Source organism: Aulostomus chinensis, chromosome 22, assembly GCF_037954235.1.
Source record: "Aulostomus chinensis isolate RoL2024-O1b breed Wild chromosome 22, RoL_Achi_v1.0, whole genome shotgun sequence".
Taxonomy (NCBI): Eukaryota; Metazoa; Chordata; class Actinopteri; order Syngnathiformes; family Aulostomidae; genus Aulostomus; species Aulostomus chinensis.
In genome coordinates, this window is record NC_141341.1 from 13,559,545 (window position 1) to 13,580,253 (window position 20,709).

Consider the following 20,709-nt stretch of genomic DNA (forward strand, 5'->3'; position numbering starts at 1 on the left):
CGGGGGAGGGGTTCTTAAAGGGCCAGCTCTCAGCTCTGCTCTCACTCTCTGATCAGACTCAGGCTTCTAACTCCTAAACTACAAGGCCTACAGATTTGGCAAATACACCGTTGGATTCAGGCCGGCGTCGGCTGCGCGGGGGCTCAGGCCCTAACAACGCTGCTTGCAGCTTTAATTTACATCTGCTGTTCCTGAGCTTTTGTTTTTGCGCATAGAAAAAATCCCACGGTGAGACCAGACAAACTTCCTTTTACTTCTGTCAGAGTTTTCTTTTCCTTTTCTGTAGCAGCCCAACTAATTCCTGGAAAAATCAAAGATTCATAACGGGGCAAGAATATCTACTTTTTATGTATTTTTTAAAAACACTGAAAAAAAATACTCAGAAATAGCAACACCCAATTTGAAGACAAGCTCATTCGAAGGAGCAATTGACGTATGTGTTGTGAGCTATTATTTGGGTTTGGTGCTTTAGCAGCAGAACCATGTATCACACTGATGAGATTTTAGACTTTGGCACAGGGCCGGTAAGCTACATTTCTTTGGTTCCAATGCCAATACTTATTAAATCCATACTCAGTATACCGAATTGAAAATCCCTGCCTGTAATCACAATCAACAGAGATGTCACAGTGAACTGGCACACCAGTGTTCCTGGGTGATAAACCACTGAAGAGAATAAGAAATATTCACCAAATTCAACATTTTAATGAACTGACTTTTGGTGCCAGAAATATTAGGGAGGGAAAAAAAAAGAGAGAACAGACTAGAAAGTTGCCAAGCTGATAAATCACTCTATGTTAACTCCAAGTGCCCTTATAATTACTCATTACATTGATGAAATAGTTGATGCTATGATGTCATCAGATAAGGCGGCGTTCAATACGCTTTAGTGTCTTTATGTCTCTGTCGCTGTTTAATTGTTTTCCTTGGCCCTTATTGTCTCGTTAACGCCACTTTCCAAATTGACCTTCTGAAATTGAATGATGGAAACTGCTGAAGCTTGATGACCCAATTTAACTGCACTTTCCAGGATAGACGCCTGTCTTCATTTCCCACCGTAGCGTCTTATGTAAACAGCGTAATACCTCAACAAACACCTCAGGAGAAAAACAAAGAGTGAAGTATACTTCTAGCAGCCGTTTGATATGCAGAGTCTCTGCTTGTTTGCCTTTCGACAGATGACAGTGACGCTTTGACAGTGTAGATTTCGTAATTGTCTGTCTCTTGTTTTCCCGCAGACTGCCATGGACCAGTTGCACATGCACTTCACCCAGGCCATACACAACACCGTGTTCCAGGTGGTGCTGGGATATGTGGAGCTTTGTGCTGGCAACGCTGACACCAAGTTCCAGAAGATGCAGTACAAGGACCTGTGCACGGTAAGGACACAGGCGCTTCTGTTGTTGGGTTTCTGGGTACTTTCACCCTCATTTTATAGCACAGTTCACTCATACGGATACTTAGAGTACCTGTAGTGAAAACATGAAAAGACCATATTGCAACACGTCAGAAAATGATTTATTTCATGATGTGGGATTTTTATAATTGAAGGAAATCAAGGAGGGGGGGAGTGGGCAGAGGATGTGATTGAAAGAAAGAAAAATAAGTTCTTAGAATGCTTTCTGTAACTCCTTACTACGAGATCATTAATCATGCTCAGGATACAGAACCAACGCACTGCAGGACCAGCACTTTTTGACTACATATTGGCTTTGCTTTGCTTCCGTCTTTCTTTTCCTCTCTCCCTCTGCGCCCTGCTGCCTTTCACTCCCTCTATTCCTCTTCCAAATAAATCACATTAACATGGGCCAGCAAACTATAACTTGGTCGATTCATCATGAACTTGATGGGAGTGTGTTGTTGTCGTCCCCCAGAGGCTGTGTTCACTACTGGAGGTCCTGCGGAGGTGGGTGGGGGTATAAAGAGGTTTCCAAAGGTTATTCCAGCCTGATTGGAGGGTGCTCTTTGTTTCTTTTATGGTCTCTCCTTGTATGTCAGCTGTCATTCCTCCTCCTCATCTTTCAGGCGGGTTGTTTCAGCTTCTACCTGTGGCGATGCGCTGTTATCATATCTCTGATTCTCTGCCCTTTCTGTGCTGGCTTGTGGGTCTTGTTTTTTTTTCCCATTCTGTTTAATGCTGCTCTTATGTCAGCCTCCATTGATAAGTGGCCTGGAAGGAGCAGTATCGGTGCTCACAATATCTGCAACAAAGTGAAGGCATCTTCTGGGCTTTGTCTGGCATGTCTGACCTCACCTCTTGAATTGATATGACAATATAATTCACGCATAATGATGTCAAGCTATCAGTGAGAGCACCATGTTGATTTTGTATACTCACGTAAATAGATCTGAACGATCCGCTAAGACGAATCCTTAGTGATAACCGTTCATCGAAGAGTGACATCACAACATGACGCGGCTTCTGTGTTTGATCATCCGCTTCACATCACTGGCACACTCACCAACCGGCAGTAGCAGTTGCAGGGATTGTTAGCGAGGCCAAGCTGATGAAATTCTCCCTGAAGACTGCAAATATGACTCTGTTCTCAGTTCAAATCTTTATTTGTTTGTTTATTCCTCAGGCATGACAGTATTTAGATTTCCAATATGGTGCGGTGAGAGTAGAAGATGGTATGGATGCAGTGGGACAGCAGGGTCCAACTGGTCCAACTGGTGCCTTCTTTTTTTTTTTCCCGTCTTTGTTGTATTCACTGATGCATGTGTCTGTAAAAACGACACCTTTTCAGTTTGAGATTACTTGGACCTCTTCTATGTTTTTTTTGGCAGTAACTGATGTGGCAGCCATATTAAGATATTGTTTGTTTGTTTTGTTTTTTTACAAAATCTTAAGAATTATTAGATTGGATATGAGAACCATGACGCCACCGTTACATAACCTGAGACACATCATCAATCCATACATACACTTCAAATAGATTCCTGTAGAATACATTTAAAATAAACGCAAGACAAAACTCTAGAGTTGGGCTAGTTTATCAAGCGTATCCTACGGAGGAAATTTCTTTGTTCGTTTTGTGTTTTCAGCTTTGTTTCTTGACACCTGCTATGCCCCAGCTAAGGGCATCTGTGACACAACATGAAATAGTCGCCCCACTTCCCCAAGTCCCAAGCAGCCACCAGAATGGATTGAAGTTATGGAAACTGAGTGATTATTTAAAAACTAAAATTAATGTAAAATACAAGAATAAACCAAGGTAATCTTCAGGGTGGACAAAGGCCAAAATAAGAAACAAAACAAATCTGATGAGGAGTCAACCAATATAACCTGTTCAAGAAACAAAAGAAACCACATGACAAGTCTAACCTCCCTCGCTAACAAACACAGGAGAACAAAAGTGGCAGTCCACCCCTACTCCAAAAGCAATGGCCTCTGCCAGCCCACCGCCACCATCTAGGTGAGTCTTGTAGCATCTGATGCGGGTGTGCTAGCCAGTCCCCGGCCAGCCTGGAAACCAGTCCCCCAGTCGAAGCAGACGATCTCCCAGGTCACCTAATTACACTCTGGCGCTGGCACACAAGTATTTACATACAGGGTGAAACAAAGAGTGAACATTAATACCAACAGTATACGACTACAGTCACAACACACCATTTAACTGATGTTATATAAATGATATTTCATTTGCCTTTCATACCTTACATTTCTTGTTGGTTTTTCCTGTGGAGCTCAGCATTGTTAGGCTTATTGAACATCGGTGTCATGGATAACGCTGAAATACTGTGTACATGGACCCTCACACTGCTTTTACTCTCATCCTAGTGTTTACTTGTGGTTGATAGATACTCTGTCAAAACACAGAGCTGCCTGGATGGTCCCACCGTTGCCACACACATGCACACGTACACACACACTAGCGCGCACATACAGTATTTACTGTACAAACACTTCCAATTTAAGATTGATGGGATGTGTTGTTACACTGCTTGCTGATCTTGATAGATACAGCAACGCACATACAGACAGGCGCGCGCGCGCACACACACACACACACACAAACACACACACACTCTAAATGAAGAGTTATGGGAACACCCACACTGAGTTAATATGCGTGGCTGACTGCATTTTCAGCCTGTCTGCAGTGACTTCTGTGGGAAGATCAAGTGCCGTATTTACATTTACACCTGATTTATTTGATGCCTTTGTGCGCATTTCTACCCAAAGTGGGCGCTTATACCTGCATAGGAATGTCAAAATGAGGTCTGGCTGCATGACCTTATGAACCTACGTTTCATTGTCCACGCTCTGGACTGAGGTGCGTTTCGATAAGGTGGTTTAAAAAAAAAAAACATCTAAAGATCTGCTCAAAAAGACTTGGCTGTTTTGTCTTTTTGCGTGAAAAATATGCCTGTCCTGATTTATCTTAAAGGCTCGTTGCCAAATTCTTAACTGGAATTAAAAGTACACCTTTGACAACTTCAGGTTTGGTGTTTGTTTGGGACAGTGAACGTATTCAATCACCATCCCCCTAATAAATAAAGGTTAAAACAAATGTCAGAGCCCCACTGTAAGACCCCCTGAACTCTCCTTTTAATTATGTAACACAAAATTCAAAGCAAAAGGAAGACTGGGGAAGGTCAGTCCTGATGGCGAAAAGGTCTTATTAATTTTACATCAACATCTCATTATTATTGTCTGGCTTCTCTCTGTATCAATCCTCCAGTCTGTCTGGCTCTCCTGATGGAAATTCACTCCCTCAACCATGAGAGGGTCTCAACTATAAACTTCATACCGTCACTCCCAGTACTTCATTTAACGTCCTCTTCGCACCACGCTGGTAGCAACTTTATCCATTCAATCACTTCGATAGGGACAAAAAATAGTCGTCAGTTTTATTGGTCCCCTCCCAGTTGTGTAGTATTGTGCAACTTAAGTAAGTTCGTGGCCTCTACAAACTTCTAGCAGAGTGGAAACTTCTAGTATCGTTTTTGTCTTGGTCTTGATCAAAGCCATTCTCTTGACAGATTGGAGAGAAATAACCACAATGATATCAAACACCCAGAGGTGATCCATTCAGCTCTCTCTTGTGCGGCGTCATTATTTTAATAAGCTGACCTTTAGCGCCATCGCACAACTGAAGGATTGGAGCGTTGTTGTTTTTATGAGGCTGTGGAGTGGCTACAGATGGTAGTGTTTTTTCACATGAAACAGTAGCACCATCCTTGGCCAGTTTTTTTGTGTTTAGTCAATCGTGACTGCAGAATGACACTAATCCACTGCCAAACATTGTGCATCTCATCACTGCAGCTTCATGGAAAATGATGTCATGTCAATTTTGTATTCTTATCCCCACTATAATGCTAAACATTGAAGTGTCGCAGCTGTTAATGACGACGAGGAACGTTTTTTTGTTGGATTTTCTGACCAGGGTGCCCAATTTATTTGGTTGGTTCTGTGTTTCTTTGGGGAGTTAATAACTGCAGCACGAATTCCATCTGAAGTCCACTGAGACTTTGACGGACACACACATATGCTTTTTTCTTTGCAAGGGATTTTTGAATATGTTCCTAAAAAAAACCAAAACCTCTTTCACAACATTCCGGAGATTAGCCATTTTTTACATATCTAATCGAGCTTTGTGTCTTTTTTGATGTGTGATATGAAACAGGTTAAATTAGTATCGAACACCTCACCGTTGTTGTCAGTTAATATATTTCTAAAGGTGCTATTGACAGGAAATTTTCACCAGATATCGGTAACAACCTATGCAACCCACACATGCAAAGAAATCAAATATTAGATGTCCATAAATTGTGTGTAACAAAATAAAATGACACAGGGACAAAAGTGTTGAAAATTCATTCATTGTTTTGCCTAAATGTCCACCCTCGTTTCTTCATCATCTTGGTCGATGGCAGCAGAATTTCACCAAGAATGTCTCAGTACATTTCTCCATTCATCCTTCCTTGTTGAGCGCGTTACTTAATGTTTTCTTTGAAACAGTTGTACCTGCTAATTCCAGGTCTTTCTGAAGCTCTCCACAAGTGGTCCTTGGCTCCTGGAAAACTCCTCTGATAATTCTTTTAACTCCTCTATCTTGTGAGAGCACCTGGTCGTGGCGGGTTTACGCTGAAATGATGTTTCCACTTCCGGATTATGGCCCCAACAGCGCTCGCTGAAACCTTCAGAAGTTTAGAAATCCCTCTGTAACCAGTGCCATCAGTATGTTTTACAACAATAAGGTTGCGAAGGTCTTGCGAGAGCTCTTTGCTTTTACCCATCGTGAGAACTTTCTCGTGTGACACCTTAGTAATGAGACTCCATTTTATAGCCCATCAGTTGGAACTGAACCAGCTGATATTAATTTACACTGACAAGGGGCAGGATTGCTTTCTAATTCCTGATCGATTTCAGCTCGTGTCTTGGCTTTCTTTGCCTTCTTGCACCTCCATGTCTTCATGTGTTAAATACTTTTTCCCTGTGTCATTCCATTTTTTTTTAACACAACTTAATTCATGCACATCTGCTGAAAATCTCATGTCAGTGGCACCTTTAGAAATATATTTACCGATAGAAATGTTGACGTGCTCAATACTTACTTTACCTGCTGTATTTACTGTATTCCATGCACTAAGACAACTATCTGAATGGGTTTAGGGAGACCATCTGTGCCCTCAGTTTCTGGTAAAGCTTGAATTAGTACCTCAGCCAGTTTTCCCCAAAGTGTAGCGTGCAATTCAGAGGTGCATGACAACTTCTGAAGCCTTGTTCTCGGCACAAAAGGCAAGATTACGTCATGTTTGGTGTGGGCAGTCTAATGTGTGGGGAGGGATGGATGTGAGAGCAAGGGAAAGACAGAGATTCCTCTTTTGGAGAGGGTACTTTGTTTCTTTTGCTAGCCCAGAAGGTCTCTACAGAGTTTGCTGACGCTGTTTTGATCTCTCGCAGGTTAATCAGGTTATTCATTCCTCTGTGAGAGGGCGGGGGACTCGTCTCTTCCCAGAGAAAGACAATGAGCTAAACTGAGGATGCCAGCTCTCTCACGCACATTTCCTCCGTTAAATATCAGGCATTTCTTTTATGTTTACTCATTTACTCAACACCCCCCCCCCCCCCCCCCCCACACACACACACACACACACACACACTTCAGAGAGTGAACTAAGGGCTTGGTCTTTTCAAAACCTTCCTGACACAGCTCAGCAGATGTTATGTGCATACTGATGGTGAACAAAAAACCAAATTCTTGTTGTGAAGCGGGGGGGGGGGGGGGGGGGGGGTCGATGGCTGTTCCTGCTAAAGTTCTTTTTAAATGATTACGACACCAACAGATGTGAGATACAAATGTACGCACACATGACTGGGAAGCAGTTTTGCGTAGGCATGACTGAGGTTGCTCTTTTCTCATCACGCCTACTGAAGTTACCCCCCCTCCCCACAAACACACACACACACACACACACACACACACTCACACCTCTTACCCATACATCATCTCCCTTTGCCCCAGTTGCTTGGCAACATGCTGCTGCGATGTGGTCGACTGGTGGAGAACACGCAGTGCCAAATGTTTGCCTGGTTATGTCAGATCAGGTCCTGTTGCTCACCTGCCTGGCCTGTGCTGGAGGTCACACCAGTTTGGAACTGTTTATTTGGACATTTGTTGGTCTGCTCAGCACTGCTGCTCACTTATGTACTTTCACATTTGATCACATTCGTAAGAAATCACTCTGTTGGCACGAGGACGTGATCAAGCACGCTTGTAACACACATATGTCTGTTTGGTTTTTTTCAAATTGAAGTGGCAATTAATTTCATAAACAGCCAAAACATTAAGAATTCAACGGATCACAAAGGATGACGATGATACATTATGGATAGTTGAGATACTTATTTTAGTCGTTATCGGAATGCATTTGCACTGGAGTTTGTCATCGTTACATCAACTACCTACTGATGAATCTCCATAGAAGGAAAGCTCTTATGTTTGAAACACATTTTAATGAGTATATTACATGAGAGGAGCATAATTGACTGTCATCAGTGAAGTGCTTGCAGGGCACAATGTAGCTAATTGCTATTTAGAATGAAAGGACAAAAATCTGTTTCCTGTGAAGAACTTTTTAATAAATTACAAATCTGATGCACCTTCAGGTACGCAAAGCTTTTTAACTTTAAGAATTGGATGTGGAATTAATAGCATTCAGTCTTTGGGAAGTGTCAGGGGTCTAAACTTGCTCTCTACTGTACTGTTCTTACAGTGAACAAGGTTTATGGCGTACATGTTGATAATGCGTCTGTGGTTTGTAGCAGGGGTCTTGAAACACTCATTCATAATCTTGGTTTTAGGAAGTGTGTCAGCGGCTGCGTATGACGGTGGATAGTTTCTCTCCACACGTGCTGACTTGTGAGTCATTTTTACGCTGCGCCGCTATTTTTAATCTTAATCCTACTTACCTTTCCTTTTTTTGTCATTCCATAGCCGTTAATATCAGATGTATCCTGTGCGGGATGTGTGAAGGATAAGCGGCAGTTTTTATTATTTTTCTTTTTTATTATCGTTTGACTGTTGTTTTTTTTATCATTCAGGAGATTTAGTGACTTTATCTCAAAGTGCCCCTTGAAATTTGGATTAAATGCCTGAATAAAGGTCTGCCAATAACATAAGCAGAAGATGTTTTAATATGTGCGCTATGGCATGAAAAAAAATCCCTTAATACCACACAAGTATATCTTAAAAATTATCACTAGCTTACTGTTACTATAGTAGCTTACATAAAAGGTTAATTAGATTCTAATAAAATGGATTATGGAATGCACTTAAAAACGTACTCATATTATTTCATTTTAATTTTATGATATATGTTGTTACTTTGTTGTTACATTATTATTACGATTATGAGCTTCATTACAATGTATTTTCTTTACTCAGTGTTGTCTGGGTGAACCCCAGGAAGAGAAGCTGTTGTCTCAGGGCGAGGCTGGGGAGGATCCTAAGAAACCAAACTGAACTCGTAACATTCAAAGCTTATTATGTACCTTCAGAATGGAAGTTTCTAACAAGTGACTAATTTGGACCACTGAGGTTTTCGCAAACATGAAATGTCATCGCGCCGGAAACAGAAGAAGCGTGTTGTGGAGATGTTTCAAAATCATAAAAGTGTTCATTAGGTAAACAAACGTACGGCTTCTTACACTTCTGTTTGCCACAGGCGTTATTTTCGTCAATAACCCAAAATTCATCGTAAAAATCCTATTGAGGGGGAACCCTAGGCGACACTCATTTTTAGGTTCGCCTGGAAAAAAATGAGTCATCCCAGCAGCGCCCTGTACTCCAGTGTGTGGTAACAATCTCATAATGTGTTAATGAAAGCAGTTACTTACAGTGCACCTTTGCTGTAAAATAAATACAGCGGTGGCAGCTGGTGAACCATAAACTCTTATGTATCTACAGTAGTTGAATTCCATAAGATTAGAGTCAAATCTTATTAAACCATTCAAAATTTAATCTCTAAAAATAATGTTTATAAACCTGACAGTTTAGTGTTAATGTAAAACTCTAAACTCTTTGAGAAAGCTGCTAACGGAAGAGTTTCTTTACTAGAAACAATTGCCTTTGTTTTGCATTCATGCCGTTCCAGCAATTTAGAATAATCTGCGTATGTTCATTTTTATTTCATTAACAGAGTTTTGAGAGTAAAATAGCCCACCCAATGTGCACATTGGAGATCTTTGTTTAGTGTGTTCGTTAAACAGGCTCTTAATGACATCCTTATTTTAATTAGTCCCCACTTAATTAGCTCTTACATAACATGAAAGAAGTTCTTGAGACACAGAAAATAGATCTTTCAGACCGTGTCCCTGACTGGCAAGTACAAGCACACATTAATTAGATATGATATGGAGGACAGCTTAGCTGCTTTGTCTTGTCTTGTAATATAGTTGGAAAGTAGCAGTGTTTTCCAAAACTATAATTATCCAGTTTCCTTCGGGGAAAATACAGTTCTGGTTGAAACATGCTGAAACAGAGTTATACAACACTAAGTTAAAGAAATCCAACAGGAAACAACATCAAGGCCCTTGTCTTCCCTCTCCTCTCTGTCTGCAGCATATCACTCTGGACAGCTACATTCCCTGCTTGACAGATCTGTGCAAAGCATTGTGGGAGGTGATGTTGAGCTACCACCGCACCATGCAGTGGCACGAGGAGCATGACAAGCAGGAGGCCACACCCACACCAGGTAACATCGCACCTATTATTGAAGCTTATGACCACCTTGTCCTTCTTATTTTTTGGAGATGCATTTCCAACCTTTTTCCTGTGGCGCACACTCGTGTACACACCAAACACACAACACACAGCAGCGGAGTGCAGCATCCTGGGCTTGTTGTATGCAACCTCTGGTAACCGCGGTGAGAGCGGCGCGGAAGGCAGTGACTACGCCGACCCAGTGCTAATAGTGTTGCTGTTGAACCCAGACTGGTGGAATTTGTGGCCAAAATGACGAGAGAAAAAAAGACTTCCAAGGTACTGGCAGAGACGGCGAGCTTTCTTTACACCATTGTTGTACGCGGGTCTGAGATTAGAGGCACCAGGAGCAGGTTGTTCATGACAGTATCTTATGTTTACCCAGGTTTTGTTTCTTATATATATATTTTCTCGTCCTGGTTTGTTGTGTTCTTTAGTGGTAGTTTGTGGATGTACACGTTATGAGAGTTCATAATGTGTCGTTTTTGTAAGTGTTTGGTCACAAAACTTTGGGAGCCTCTGCTCACAACCTTCATCGCTCCACCTCAAACTCTACCTCTCCTTCTGTTGTTCTGACTTCACTTTAATTTTCAGTCTCTGAATCTCCTGCTTTGATTCATTTCCACTTTCATTAAACAGCAAATCAAATAGCAAATCTGCTCCCTCATCTGAAGAAATAAGGCACAAAATCAGTTTACCTCCTGTGCTGACAACAGGGTCGCGTACCTCCAGTCTTTCTCGGCTGTGCGATATCGACATGGAGCGAGATTACCAGCTTTACATTCTGCAGGGACAGATTACCCAACCTAGCCTCGCGCACAGCATTGTGATACAGCTCCAGAGGTGGAATCTATACAGCATTTTGCAGCTTCCACGATGTTCTTTTTCCATATTGGGGTCACTGAAAAGCACTGTCTATGACTGCAACACCTCCTTTCCACAACTGAGCAGAGAGAATGCATCCTAGTTGCAGTAACAGCTGCAGGAAGTGATTTATTTTATTTACTGTAGCATTATAACATTGAAATGGGTACAGATGACTACTTTGTGGAAATAATGTAACTCGAATGTTGTAAAAGGAAAAATATACGTACATTTATTGTTGCTTCGTCTAGATCCCAAATGTTTCAGAGAAGAAGTGGCAGTTCCACAGCATTTTGTGTCAGTAACAATTTGAAATTAAGTTGAGAACTGTCCGGATGCTTGTGTCTGGATCACTGAATGAAAGTCTGAGCTAGTACTTCTACTCCTTTCCATCCTGTCTCCACTCACCCAGCTGTGGGAACATCAGCCCGGTGGAGCTCGGATGTCAAGCCAGTACATTGTGGTTTACCATTAAGCTCTTCTAGAAGTTGCATTTCTCTCCGGAGAAAGAAAATCAGCCTCATTAGTTGAGGTTTGTAAGGTTATGTCTCAAATGCGGCACTGTCAAATGAACCGCCCCCTTTGTACTGTTTATTGAAAAAAATGGCTTATTTCCAGTCCCTGTAATGTTCATAATGCATTAGGTGAATGGATGAGGTCAAACGGGTGTCCTACATGCTCCAAGAGGTTGGTGGCATGCTTCGTCCTCAGGATACTTCATTAACTCTTATCTGCCTCACAAAGAAAAGGACACACACCTCATTTCCTGTCATGAGTCATATCTATCATCTCACCATTTGATTGGCTGTCACCTCTGTCGTCAGTGTTAAGGTGTCCCTGACCCTTGCATTGTCTCAGCTTTCACCTCTATTTCCTAATGTGTGTGTGTGTGTGTGTGTGTGTGTGTGTGTGTAGGTGGTTGGGTGTTCCATTAGCCTAGTGATTGACTGTACATGTGCAGTCCCGTTTATTGGAGAGTATTTTGAGGTGACCGTGACCATGTGAGCCGTAACGTTCAGGCCCTCTGAAGATCACTCTGTCCTCCGTCTTTGTGTCAGGATAGACACACAGTACCACCACTGTCCTTCTCTTAATGTATTGAGCTGGTGTAACATGTCAGTAATTAATCTTGCCACTTGAAGAAAGGTTGTTTCTAGAAGTAACGCTGGTCAGGGTCATCTCCTTATACCTGACAAAATAGATTTACAGCTAGAACACGCTGTTGGCATGTTTGATCAGCTCTGATGGCCGTGACGAACACACGTGTGAGTGCACCTGAGCGTGCGACAATGAATAACCTTGGCCATTTGGTGTAAACAGCATAAGCATGAGCCACGGGACCAATATTTGGAAGTGTAAATGCTAAATAACGGACATGGTCAAGGAAAGCAGCAGCAGCAGCAGCAGTCAGGCTGGAATTGTGCTCAGGTGTTGCCCGATGTTGAAATTGCTGACTTTTACGAATATCTTGGTCCGTGAAGGACAAGCTCGGTCTCATTAGTGTCGCCAGAGATGATGTGAGTTCAGCAGAGGGACTTCGGCTCAATTTGGGGATTTTGTTAGATGTTGGAGAAAGCGATCCGCCACCCAATCTTTCAGCTGAACTCTCTCTGCTGCCTGCTCCAGGTACTTTATGCTCTCTGTTATTAAGCTGCTTGTTTGCAAGGAATATTTGAGATACACTGATTTTAATTTTACTTTTATGTTATATTTATTTATGTCCTTCTTATTGTAACCCGTCCATCTTACTGTCCTGACCTTTGATATGTTTTATTTGACTTTTGACTGAGAAGCCTTAAGTTAAAGCTAATATCGGCTACCCACAATCTCGTCTCTTTTTCCTCTCTCTTGTTTCGCTCCTCCTGGCACCCCCAACCTCCTCTGTCATCAGTTAATCACTCGAAGTTTCTGCTCACTCAACTTTGTCAGGGCCTCTCGGCTTTCTCAATCTCAAGTCTCACAATTTCACCGCCAGAAATTTGTCACACTTTCTTCCACCAATCCTCTTTGTCCCGTTGCCATCCTGGTGCTCATTAAATTAAATCCCGATATGTCAAGTTTGGCTCCGGAGACCTCGTGTTCATATGTCTTTTCCAGAGTGATGCAACACTTTCTAATAGTTCCGTCCATTTTAATGAATTGCCAGCGTTAACAAGGAGAGGTTTTTTTTTGTTTTTTTTGAAAAGCTTTGATTTTTGGATATGGATTTCAGTTCCCTTGATTGTATCAGACACAGTGGGGTCGTTATTACTTAGGGGATGTAAGTGGCTGTGAGAGGGAGGAGGATGTGATACATGGATTCTGTTAGTGAAGGTAGTATTTTGATGCGTCTCCCTGAGTAGAAGACGTACTTGACATTTTAAATGTGTATGTGTAGTATTTTTTCTTTCTTCTGGTATCATAAATATCATTCGCGGCGCACGACATCTGTTTTTTTTTTTTAATGAATTATATTTATGAATTCTTTTTTTGTTCTTTTTTTTCTTTTTTAAAATTGAAAGGTGCAGATAGAGAGAAATGATGCGATGAACGTTTAGTAACACATGCTGTTAAAAAAAAAAAGCATCAGCAGAATTACGTTTTGTAAGAGAAAACCCAGATTCATTAGTGATGTTTAAGGGGAAGCGGTCGAGCTGTCGCAGCAGATAAAACTTCAGATGAATTTCTCTCCAAATGTTTTTTTTTTTTTCTCCTCTCCTTTGGTGTGTTGAGGCCTCTGTCAGGATCTCTTTTAAGACTGAGTGGATCTTTTCTGTTAATTGTGTTCCTCCGAGTACGATTAACACGGAGGGCCTTTGGGCAACGCGCCGGTCTACAAACAGATGAATTGCATGGATGGGAACTATGCGGGAAGTGGAGTGGGAAAATCGTGTGTGTAAGCTGGACTAGCCTGCATAAGACAGAGTAGGTCTGCCGTTTCGTTCCTCAGGGAGTCAGTCAGCTACAGGCATGTTAATAGTGAATTATTGAGCGATATATTCACCTCTAGTGGGGGGGGGGGGTGAGCAGACACTGGTATCTCCAACCCTTTTTTTGTTTTGTTAAGTTCAATACTAGCTAAAGTTAGTCACCAGACCGTTTTCTTTTAAAGAACAAAAGAACAGAAACAGTAAAAAAGTATTTAGCCCGACTTCTACCTGAATAATACCTGCTATTAGGTCTGTGGTTCGTGCTTGTTTGAGATATTGTCAGGTTTAATTTCATGGCAAAAAAAAAAAAACAGAACAAAGAGCATCAGTAAATAATGTCACCATGCCAAATTGAGAAGAAGCTTAGTTCAGGTGGTGAGGGGTCATTATCCCCAGGAGTGGCGCCAGCCAGGACCCTCAGCAACGGAATAGTAGTGGCGTCCGCCGGGGCCCCTGATGGCGGAACAGAAGCGGCGTTTGCCGAGACCCCGACGGCAGACCCCCTAGAAAATGAGATGCTACATCTCAAGGGCCTATCATACTAATAAATTCAACTCAAATTCAAATTCAAATCTACCCTGGGGGGGGTCTCACACTGCTTGTCTGCCAGCCAGATGCAGCCCTCCACATGATGGCAAACTAAAGTGAAATCTGTCCTGCAAATGACCATATTCTCAGTAGAAAATACAGAATAACTAAACAGAGAATCACCATAACTTGAGTAGGCTAATGAGTCACTGCAAACTCCAACCCATCAGCATCTGTCTGGGTTAGATTTAGCTTTTGGATAAACAACTAGAATCAAGTCAGTGGAAAGAATAACATTTGAGAAGCTAACGTCATCTTTTGGTGTTGGATTTTAGTCGTGTCTTGTGAAACACAACAAGCATCAAGAAATTTCAGTTTGCCTCACAGCTTATTTTCTACAATCATCTCGTGTAGAAGTCCCATTGATTTTTGGATTCAGAAAACCAGTGGCTCTTCGTTGACTTTGTTCGAACTACTTGTGTCGGTGGCTTCATGCATCCCTTCAGGTTTTATCGTTTGTACACTTATTTAAAGTGACCTTGAAGCTCACATCACAATGATTTCATCCACTACTCTTTCGTTCTCTCCCCCTCCCCTTCCTCCTCCTCTTCCTTTCTGTGCGTGTCATTACCAATCACTGCCACTGATGCCGAAGTCAGATGGAGCTTTGTTATCCTGGCGTGCGCCGTCTTCTTTTTAAGGCGTATAAAATGAATGTAAAGAATTGTGAGAACTGACATTATCGCTTCTGCTGTGACTGAGACACAGAAATCCAGCGGGTGAGCTCTTATGTAACTGTCATCCAGTATTGTGCTGGGGGGCTGCAGGTCGCTGTCAGTCTGGAGGGACTTGTTGTCAGATGCTGACTGACAGCTCACCTCTCTAAACTCCATGGTCACTCCATGCGTGAAGGACTTTTCTTTCAAACTTGTCAGACCTGAGGATCAATGCATTAAAATGCACACTAGGAATTCCATTTCCCCACCTTCAAAGGGATATTTTGTCATCTGCTTCTTGATCAGACCTGTGAGTTTGTTTTTTTTTATTCTATGAGAACTCTCATCTGAATGTACTCTCACTTCCATTTTGTGCCCATTGAAATAGGTAAATTAATTCCCACCAGTCTTGTTGAAGGCGCTCAAACCAAATAGGAGATCAAAAAATATTAGAATTAGATTGAATTAATAGAATATGCATTATTCTCTAAAATTAGTTTCTCGATCTGTCTGTAACTTTTTGAAACCCCAGATGACATGGCGGCACCAGCAGAGTCAGATGAGTTGGTGGTGGACCGCAGCTACGTAAAGAAGAAGCTGGAGCACGGTCTGACGCGGATCTGGCAGGTGGTTTACCTTTCTGTTTGTTTCTTTTCTGTCCCTCTTCGTCTGAAACAAGTTTCCTCTTTCAACTTCATCTACACAGTTTCTCCTCTTGCCAATGACTTTCTTTTTTGCCCTCACTACCCTCTACAGGATGTCCAGTTGAAAGTGAAGGCCTATATCTTGGGGACAGACATGTCTAACTTCAAATACGATGACTTCATAGTGGTGTTGGATGTCATCAGCAGGTACTCTGCAGGTGGAGGGAGGGAGGGGGGAGGGGGGAGGGGGGAGGCAGTGCCGCCAGCTCACCCTGGTTTCCACTAATTGGTCTTCTATATATCACCATCTCTCTCTCTCTCTCTCTCTCTCTCTCTCTTTCACACACACACACACACCACACACATCACTTTTTTGCCCTGTCATGTATTCTCTAACTCCAACACTTTGCACACACACACACACACACACACACACACACTCTCACACACACATACACACTCTCACACACACACTCTCCGATTCTCACGAAAATTGCTCTTTGCTTACAAGCTCATCTAAACTTACCGCAAGCTGTAATTGCAGTATGTCTGTGTCTATTCAAACAGCAATTACACAAACTCTTTACTAACTGAATAAGCCATTTCAAAGCCTACACACCTGCACGGCATTTCTGAAACTCACCATTATGTCTTCTCTCTAACCAGCTAGATAAAGCAGGTGGGTGGAAGGAATCAGCATTTTTCCAAGAGGTGTGCAAATACATGTGGGTTGTTTAAGTTCTGCTAAAGTTACTACTCTAGTTGACAGTGATGATTTGTGTGTTAACAGAGCAACAGGTGCTTGTCAAGGCAGCAGTAGCAGGTTGATCAGTTTATAATCTCACCTATAAAACGTAAAGATTTAAAGAGGCAGATTTATTCGGTCCTTTTTCCTCCACACTACATCTAAGAGTGCGCGGTTGGTGCCTGGACTGGAATAAAATAATATGAATAAGTTACTATTAGTGGTAGGAGTAGTTGTTGTATAAATGATTTATGAAGCACTTTTCATGCAAAATTTGCAACTCAAAATATTTACATCAAAGAGAAAAACATACATATCATAGCACGGAGGGGGAAATCGTCTAGTCTACAAACGGCTGTCATTTCAACAGCAGAAAGGCCGGTAAGGATGCTAAATTACATTTGGAAATGCTATCAAATGAATAATTTTAGTCATATAGACTGAAGTTTTAATGAAATCACAGTTCAATCACATGCGTCCTTCTGTGATGTGGTTCCATGATCAAGCCCTGTAAATCAAACCATTATCAAGCTCCATCACTCAGCCAAGAAAGTTCAAGTGGCAGCCATTGCTTGTTCTCTGTACTCTGGGGCTTCTTGCTACATGCTCAATCAGATAACTGCTCGAGGGATTCTGCCAGTGATAAAGAGGTTTTGGTTACTCAAGCTTTCAAGGCCACATTCACTGAATTCCCTCTCAGACCGCCGTCTTACACAGGGATATTTATTTTTACAGTTCAAGCTTATTTTTTTTAATTCTTTCTTCCAGGTTGATGCAGGTGGGGGAGGAGTTCTGCGGCAGTAAGTCAGAGGTCCTGCAGGAGTCCATTAAACGCCAAAGTGTCAACTACTTTAAAAATTATCACAGGTGAGATCATTTGGTCACTTCGACCGACTGCTATGTCACATGGCAGTAGTGGGCAAACTGAAGACAGTCAATGACAGTCGGGCAGTTGGTGCTCCGCACGCTTTCATTGCTTTGAATGCGTTCTTTCCCCAGCGTGACCAGCTTTGGTGTAGCCGTGAAATTACACGTTGACACTCAGTGAGCTGCAAGTGCATTTACATCTTGATTACATAACCCCCCATCCCCACCCCCCACCCGTCCGCCCCGCCAACCACATGAATATGTATGCTGCGTCAGACGGCACCACATCATCAGAGGTGATTTGCCTTGATCAGTGTTATGATTACCCGTCAAGAATCAGCGATAAGACGTTCACATATCAGATCGCTATTAGAACTCTATCACTGTGGCAGGGAGGGGTAAATCAGACAGAGACACGCATGCATGATGGGATGCATGCTTGGATTAGGAGATTTTCAAGAGAAATACTTTCAAGGTGAAATTTGGTGAAAAAGAGGTATCAGAGAATAAGAGGAAGAAAAGACAGGCTTGTTAACTAGATCCAGAGCTCCTCTTTGTGCATGCATATCCACTGTCCGCCCTCGAACTTGCATCAGCTATGTGTCATTTATTGGGGAAGTGTGATCCGTGTCGTGTCTGTGTTTCATACCCTGATACCTGCGTGTCAGTCTTCCCTGTTCATCGTGCTTTTTGGCCGATTTCTTGGATTCTGTCATTATGTTAGTAGTCTCAGGAAAGGAGCAACAACATAAAATGACAGTTGACCTGCAGGAGGGTGGAGTGGGAGGCATTGAACTCAGGCACTGTGAGAATATGAAAACAACCTAATAGCTGTGCAAATGGACATTTTTGGTAATGTCCTTGTTTATTGTGTGCATTAGTTTTGAGGCAGTGGCTCCTTAACTTTTTAAAGTGCTGTACCCCATGAAACATTCAACCTCCAGCTATGTACCCTCTCTAGTAACACAGATTGTGCTATCACTGCTAGCTGCTACTCTAGCACTGCTAACAGAAATGCTGTCCTCAGAGGTCTTAGGAGGCTTGGAAACGATGGTTTAGACAGATGGGACCGATGTACCTGCAATGAGTTCTGCTGTGCCCATGGGTGTGGGGCAAGATCGTTTCAACCACACGTCTATTATTATTATTGTTGTTGTTGTTGTTGTTGTTGTTATTATTATTCAGGAGGACATGAACATAGGCCTACTGGGTGTGCATCCCATGATAACCTGCTCACAATCCTCCTCTATCTCTTATAGGCTAATACTTGGTGCGTTTAGACTTGTAGAGTGAGATGAATCAGGGTCAGAGCAGGTTTTTACAGAATACAAATAGAAAACATGCAACTTCTTTATTTTTGACAGATGATTTTGAGGGTGCTATGGTTTTGTTTTTTGTTTTTTTGGCATCACCCTAGGGGCACACGTACTCCGTTTTGGGAATCATGTCAGGAAACGCAATATAGGCGAGTTAAAGTTCACTGAGCATGCAGCGTTGAAATCCAAACATTGCCTGGAGGCTTCCCTGCATCTGGCTTGTATTCCTCGCTCTATCGCTTCCATTTTAACTCAAGTAGGAAGAGACGCTGAAGTGTATGAAGTCAGCGCCACTGATATTTCACCCTGAGACCAGACCTGATAGTGAGCCAGCAAGTAAACATCACAATGGGCTTCCTGTGAGCTGTGGTCACACCTGTGAGATACACACAGACACACACACACACACACACACACACACACACACACACACACACACACACACACACACACACACACACACCATCAGTGACCTTTGCAGGCTTTGTTTGTTTCTGCACATTTATTCAGGAACACAAGATATAAATATCTATATTAGTGTGTGTGTTTATATATAAAATATATATATAAAATATGTGTATATATATATATATGTATATATATAAAATATATGTGTATATATATAAAACATATATATATATTTATATATATATATATACACACACACGTATGTACTGTATATGTACTGTATACATGTAGAGAGAGAGAGAGAGAGAGAGAGAGAGAGACTTTATCAGAGGTTTCTTCCCAAGATGGAAGTTTAGTTTTCACTGCTCTGTTGCCAAGTGCTTTCTCATGAGGAAACTGTCAGATGTGTAGTGTATACATTTCTGTTTTTCACAGTTTTTACTGTCAAGCACTTTGTAAATTTACAAAATTTTGTGGAAAAGTGCTCAGTTTTTGGGGTGACATTTTGTGCTTGGATTTGAATGTAAGCTGAAAAATGCTTGATCCTTCAATATTCTGTTGAAAGATCAAGCGTTGTTTTTCAGCAAGTATAAAATGATCCTGGAGCTGCATTTATTGGTCTGTGGCATTGAAATTAGCAAACATTAGATATTATAATACTTCATATGAACGTGTAAAATAAAGGGACAATAACCAATGACTACTGTGGATATAAAGGATCTCTGTAATTGTAATGATAAAGATGTGACCTCGAACGTGCTCGACCTGAAAAAGAAGTTGTCCAACCCTGACTTCGTCCTCTTTCTTCCTCTCTGTTTTTTTTTTTTTTCACCAGGGCACGACTGGAGGAGCTGCGAATGTTTTTGGAGAATGAGACGTGGGAACTTTGTCCTGTCAAGTCTAACTTTAACATCTCTCAGCTCCATGTGAGTAAGGATTACATCACTGAGACAAGAACATCCTTCATGTTTGATAAACTTGCAGTCACTGCATGCCCCCACCTCTGTGATATTTGCGTACAGATCTGAGTCATTGCTTTCTGCCTGTGTATGTACTTGTTTTGAGTGTGTGAGCGCAAGTGTGCCCGTGAACGCGGCCTCAATATAGAAGCATTATTTCAAGATTAAAAAAAAGAAGCTGTTGTCTCTTGTGGCTTGTCTGTGAAAGAATTTTATTTCCCACACTCACTTGAAAAATATACCATGAATGTAAGAGCCTGCTCTCGATCAATGCCTAAATGCTGCTGTTTTCTCATGTATAAATACTACAACTACTCAAAGAAAACGTGCTCACTTTACACAGATGATACATGAAAGATGGATATGTCAAAAACGTGAGAGTTCAGAGGGCTCTATTCAAACTCCTGCTCACCTCCTCTTCATGTGAATGGGGCTTCACGACTGATAGAAAATCATATTGTTTTGCAGAGTATCACTGATTAAGAAATGATTTCATTTCTATTTCAAGAAATTAGTCATGAAATGCAATTTTTTTTAAATTT

At 41.8% G+C, this 20,709-nt stretch overlaps 1 protein-coding gene across 2 annotated transcripts in view; it reads left to right on the forward strand.

Moving 5' to 3' along the window:
- Positions 1-20,709, forward strand: part of vps50 (VPS50 EARP/GARPII complex subunit) — a 101,700-nt gene that overhangs the window by 34,756 nt on the left and 46,235 nt on the right. For both annotated transcript variants that reach the window (XM_086192626.1, XM_086192627.1), the window contains exons 12-17: positions 1,239-1,379; positions 10,071-10,203; positions 15,761-15,855; positions 15,985-16,079; positions 17,386-17,484; positions 20,044-20,134. In XM_086192626.1, coding sequence (XP_086048752.1) covers positions 1,239-1,379; positions 10,071-10,203; positions 15,761-15,855; positions 15,985-16,079; positions 17,386-17,484; positions 20,044-20,134 — 654 coding nt within the window. The remainder of the gene's footprint in view (positions 1-1,238; positions 1,380-10,070; positions 10,204-15,760; positions 15,856-15,984; positions 16,080-17,385; positions 17,485-20,043; positions 20,135-20,709) is intronic.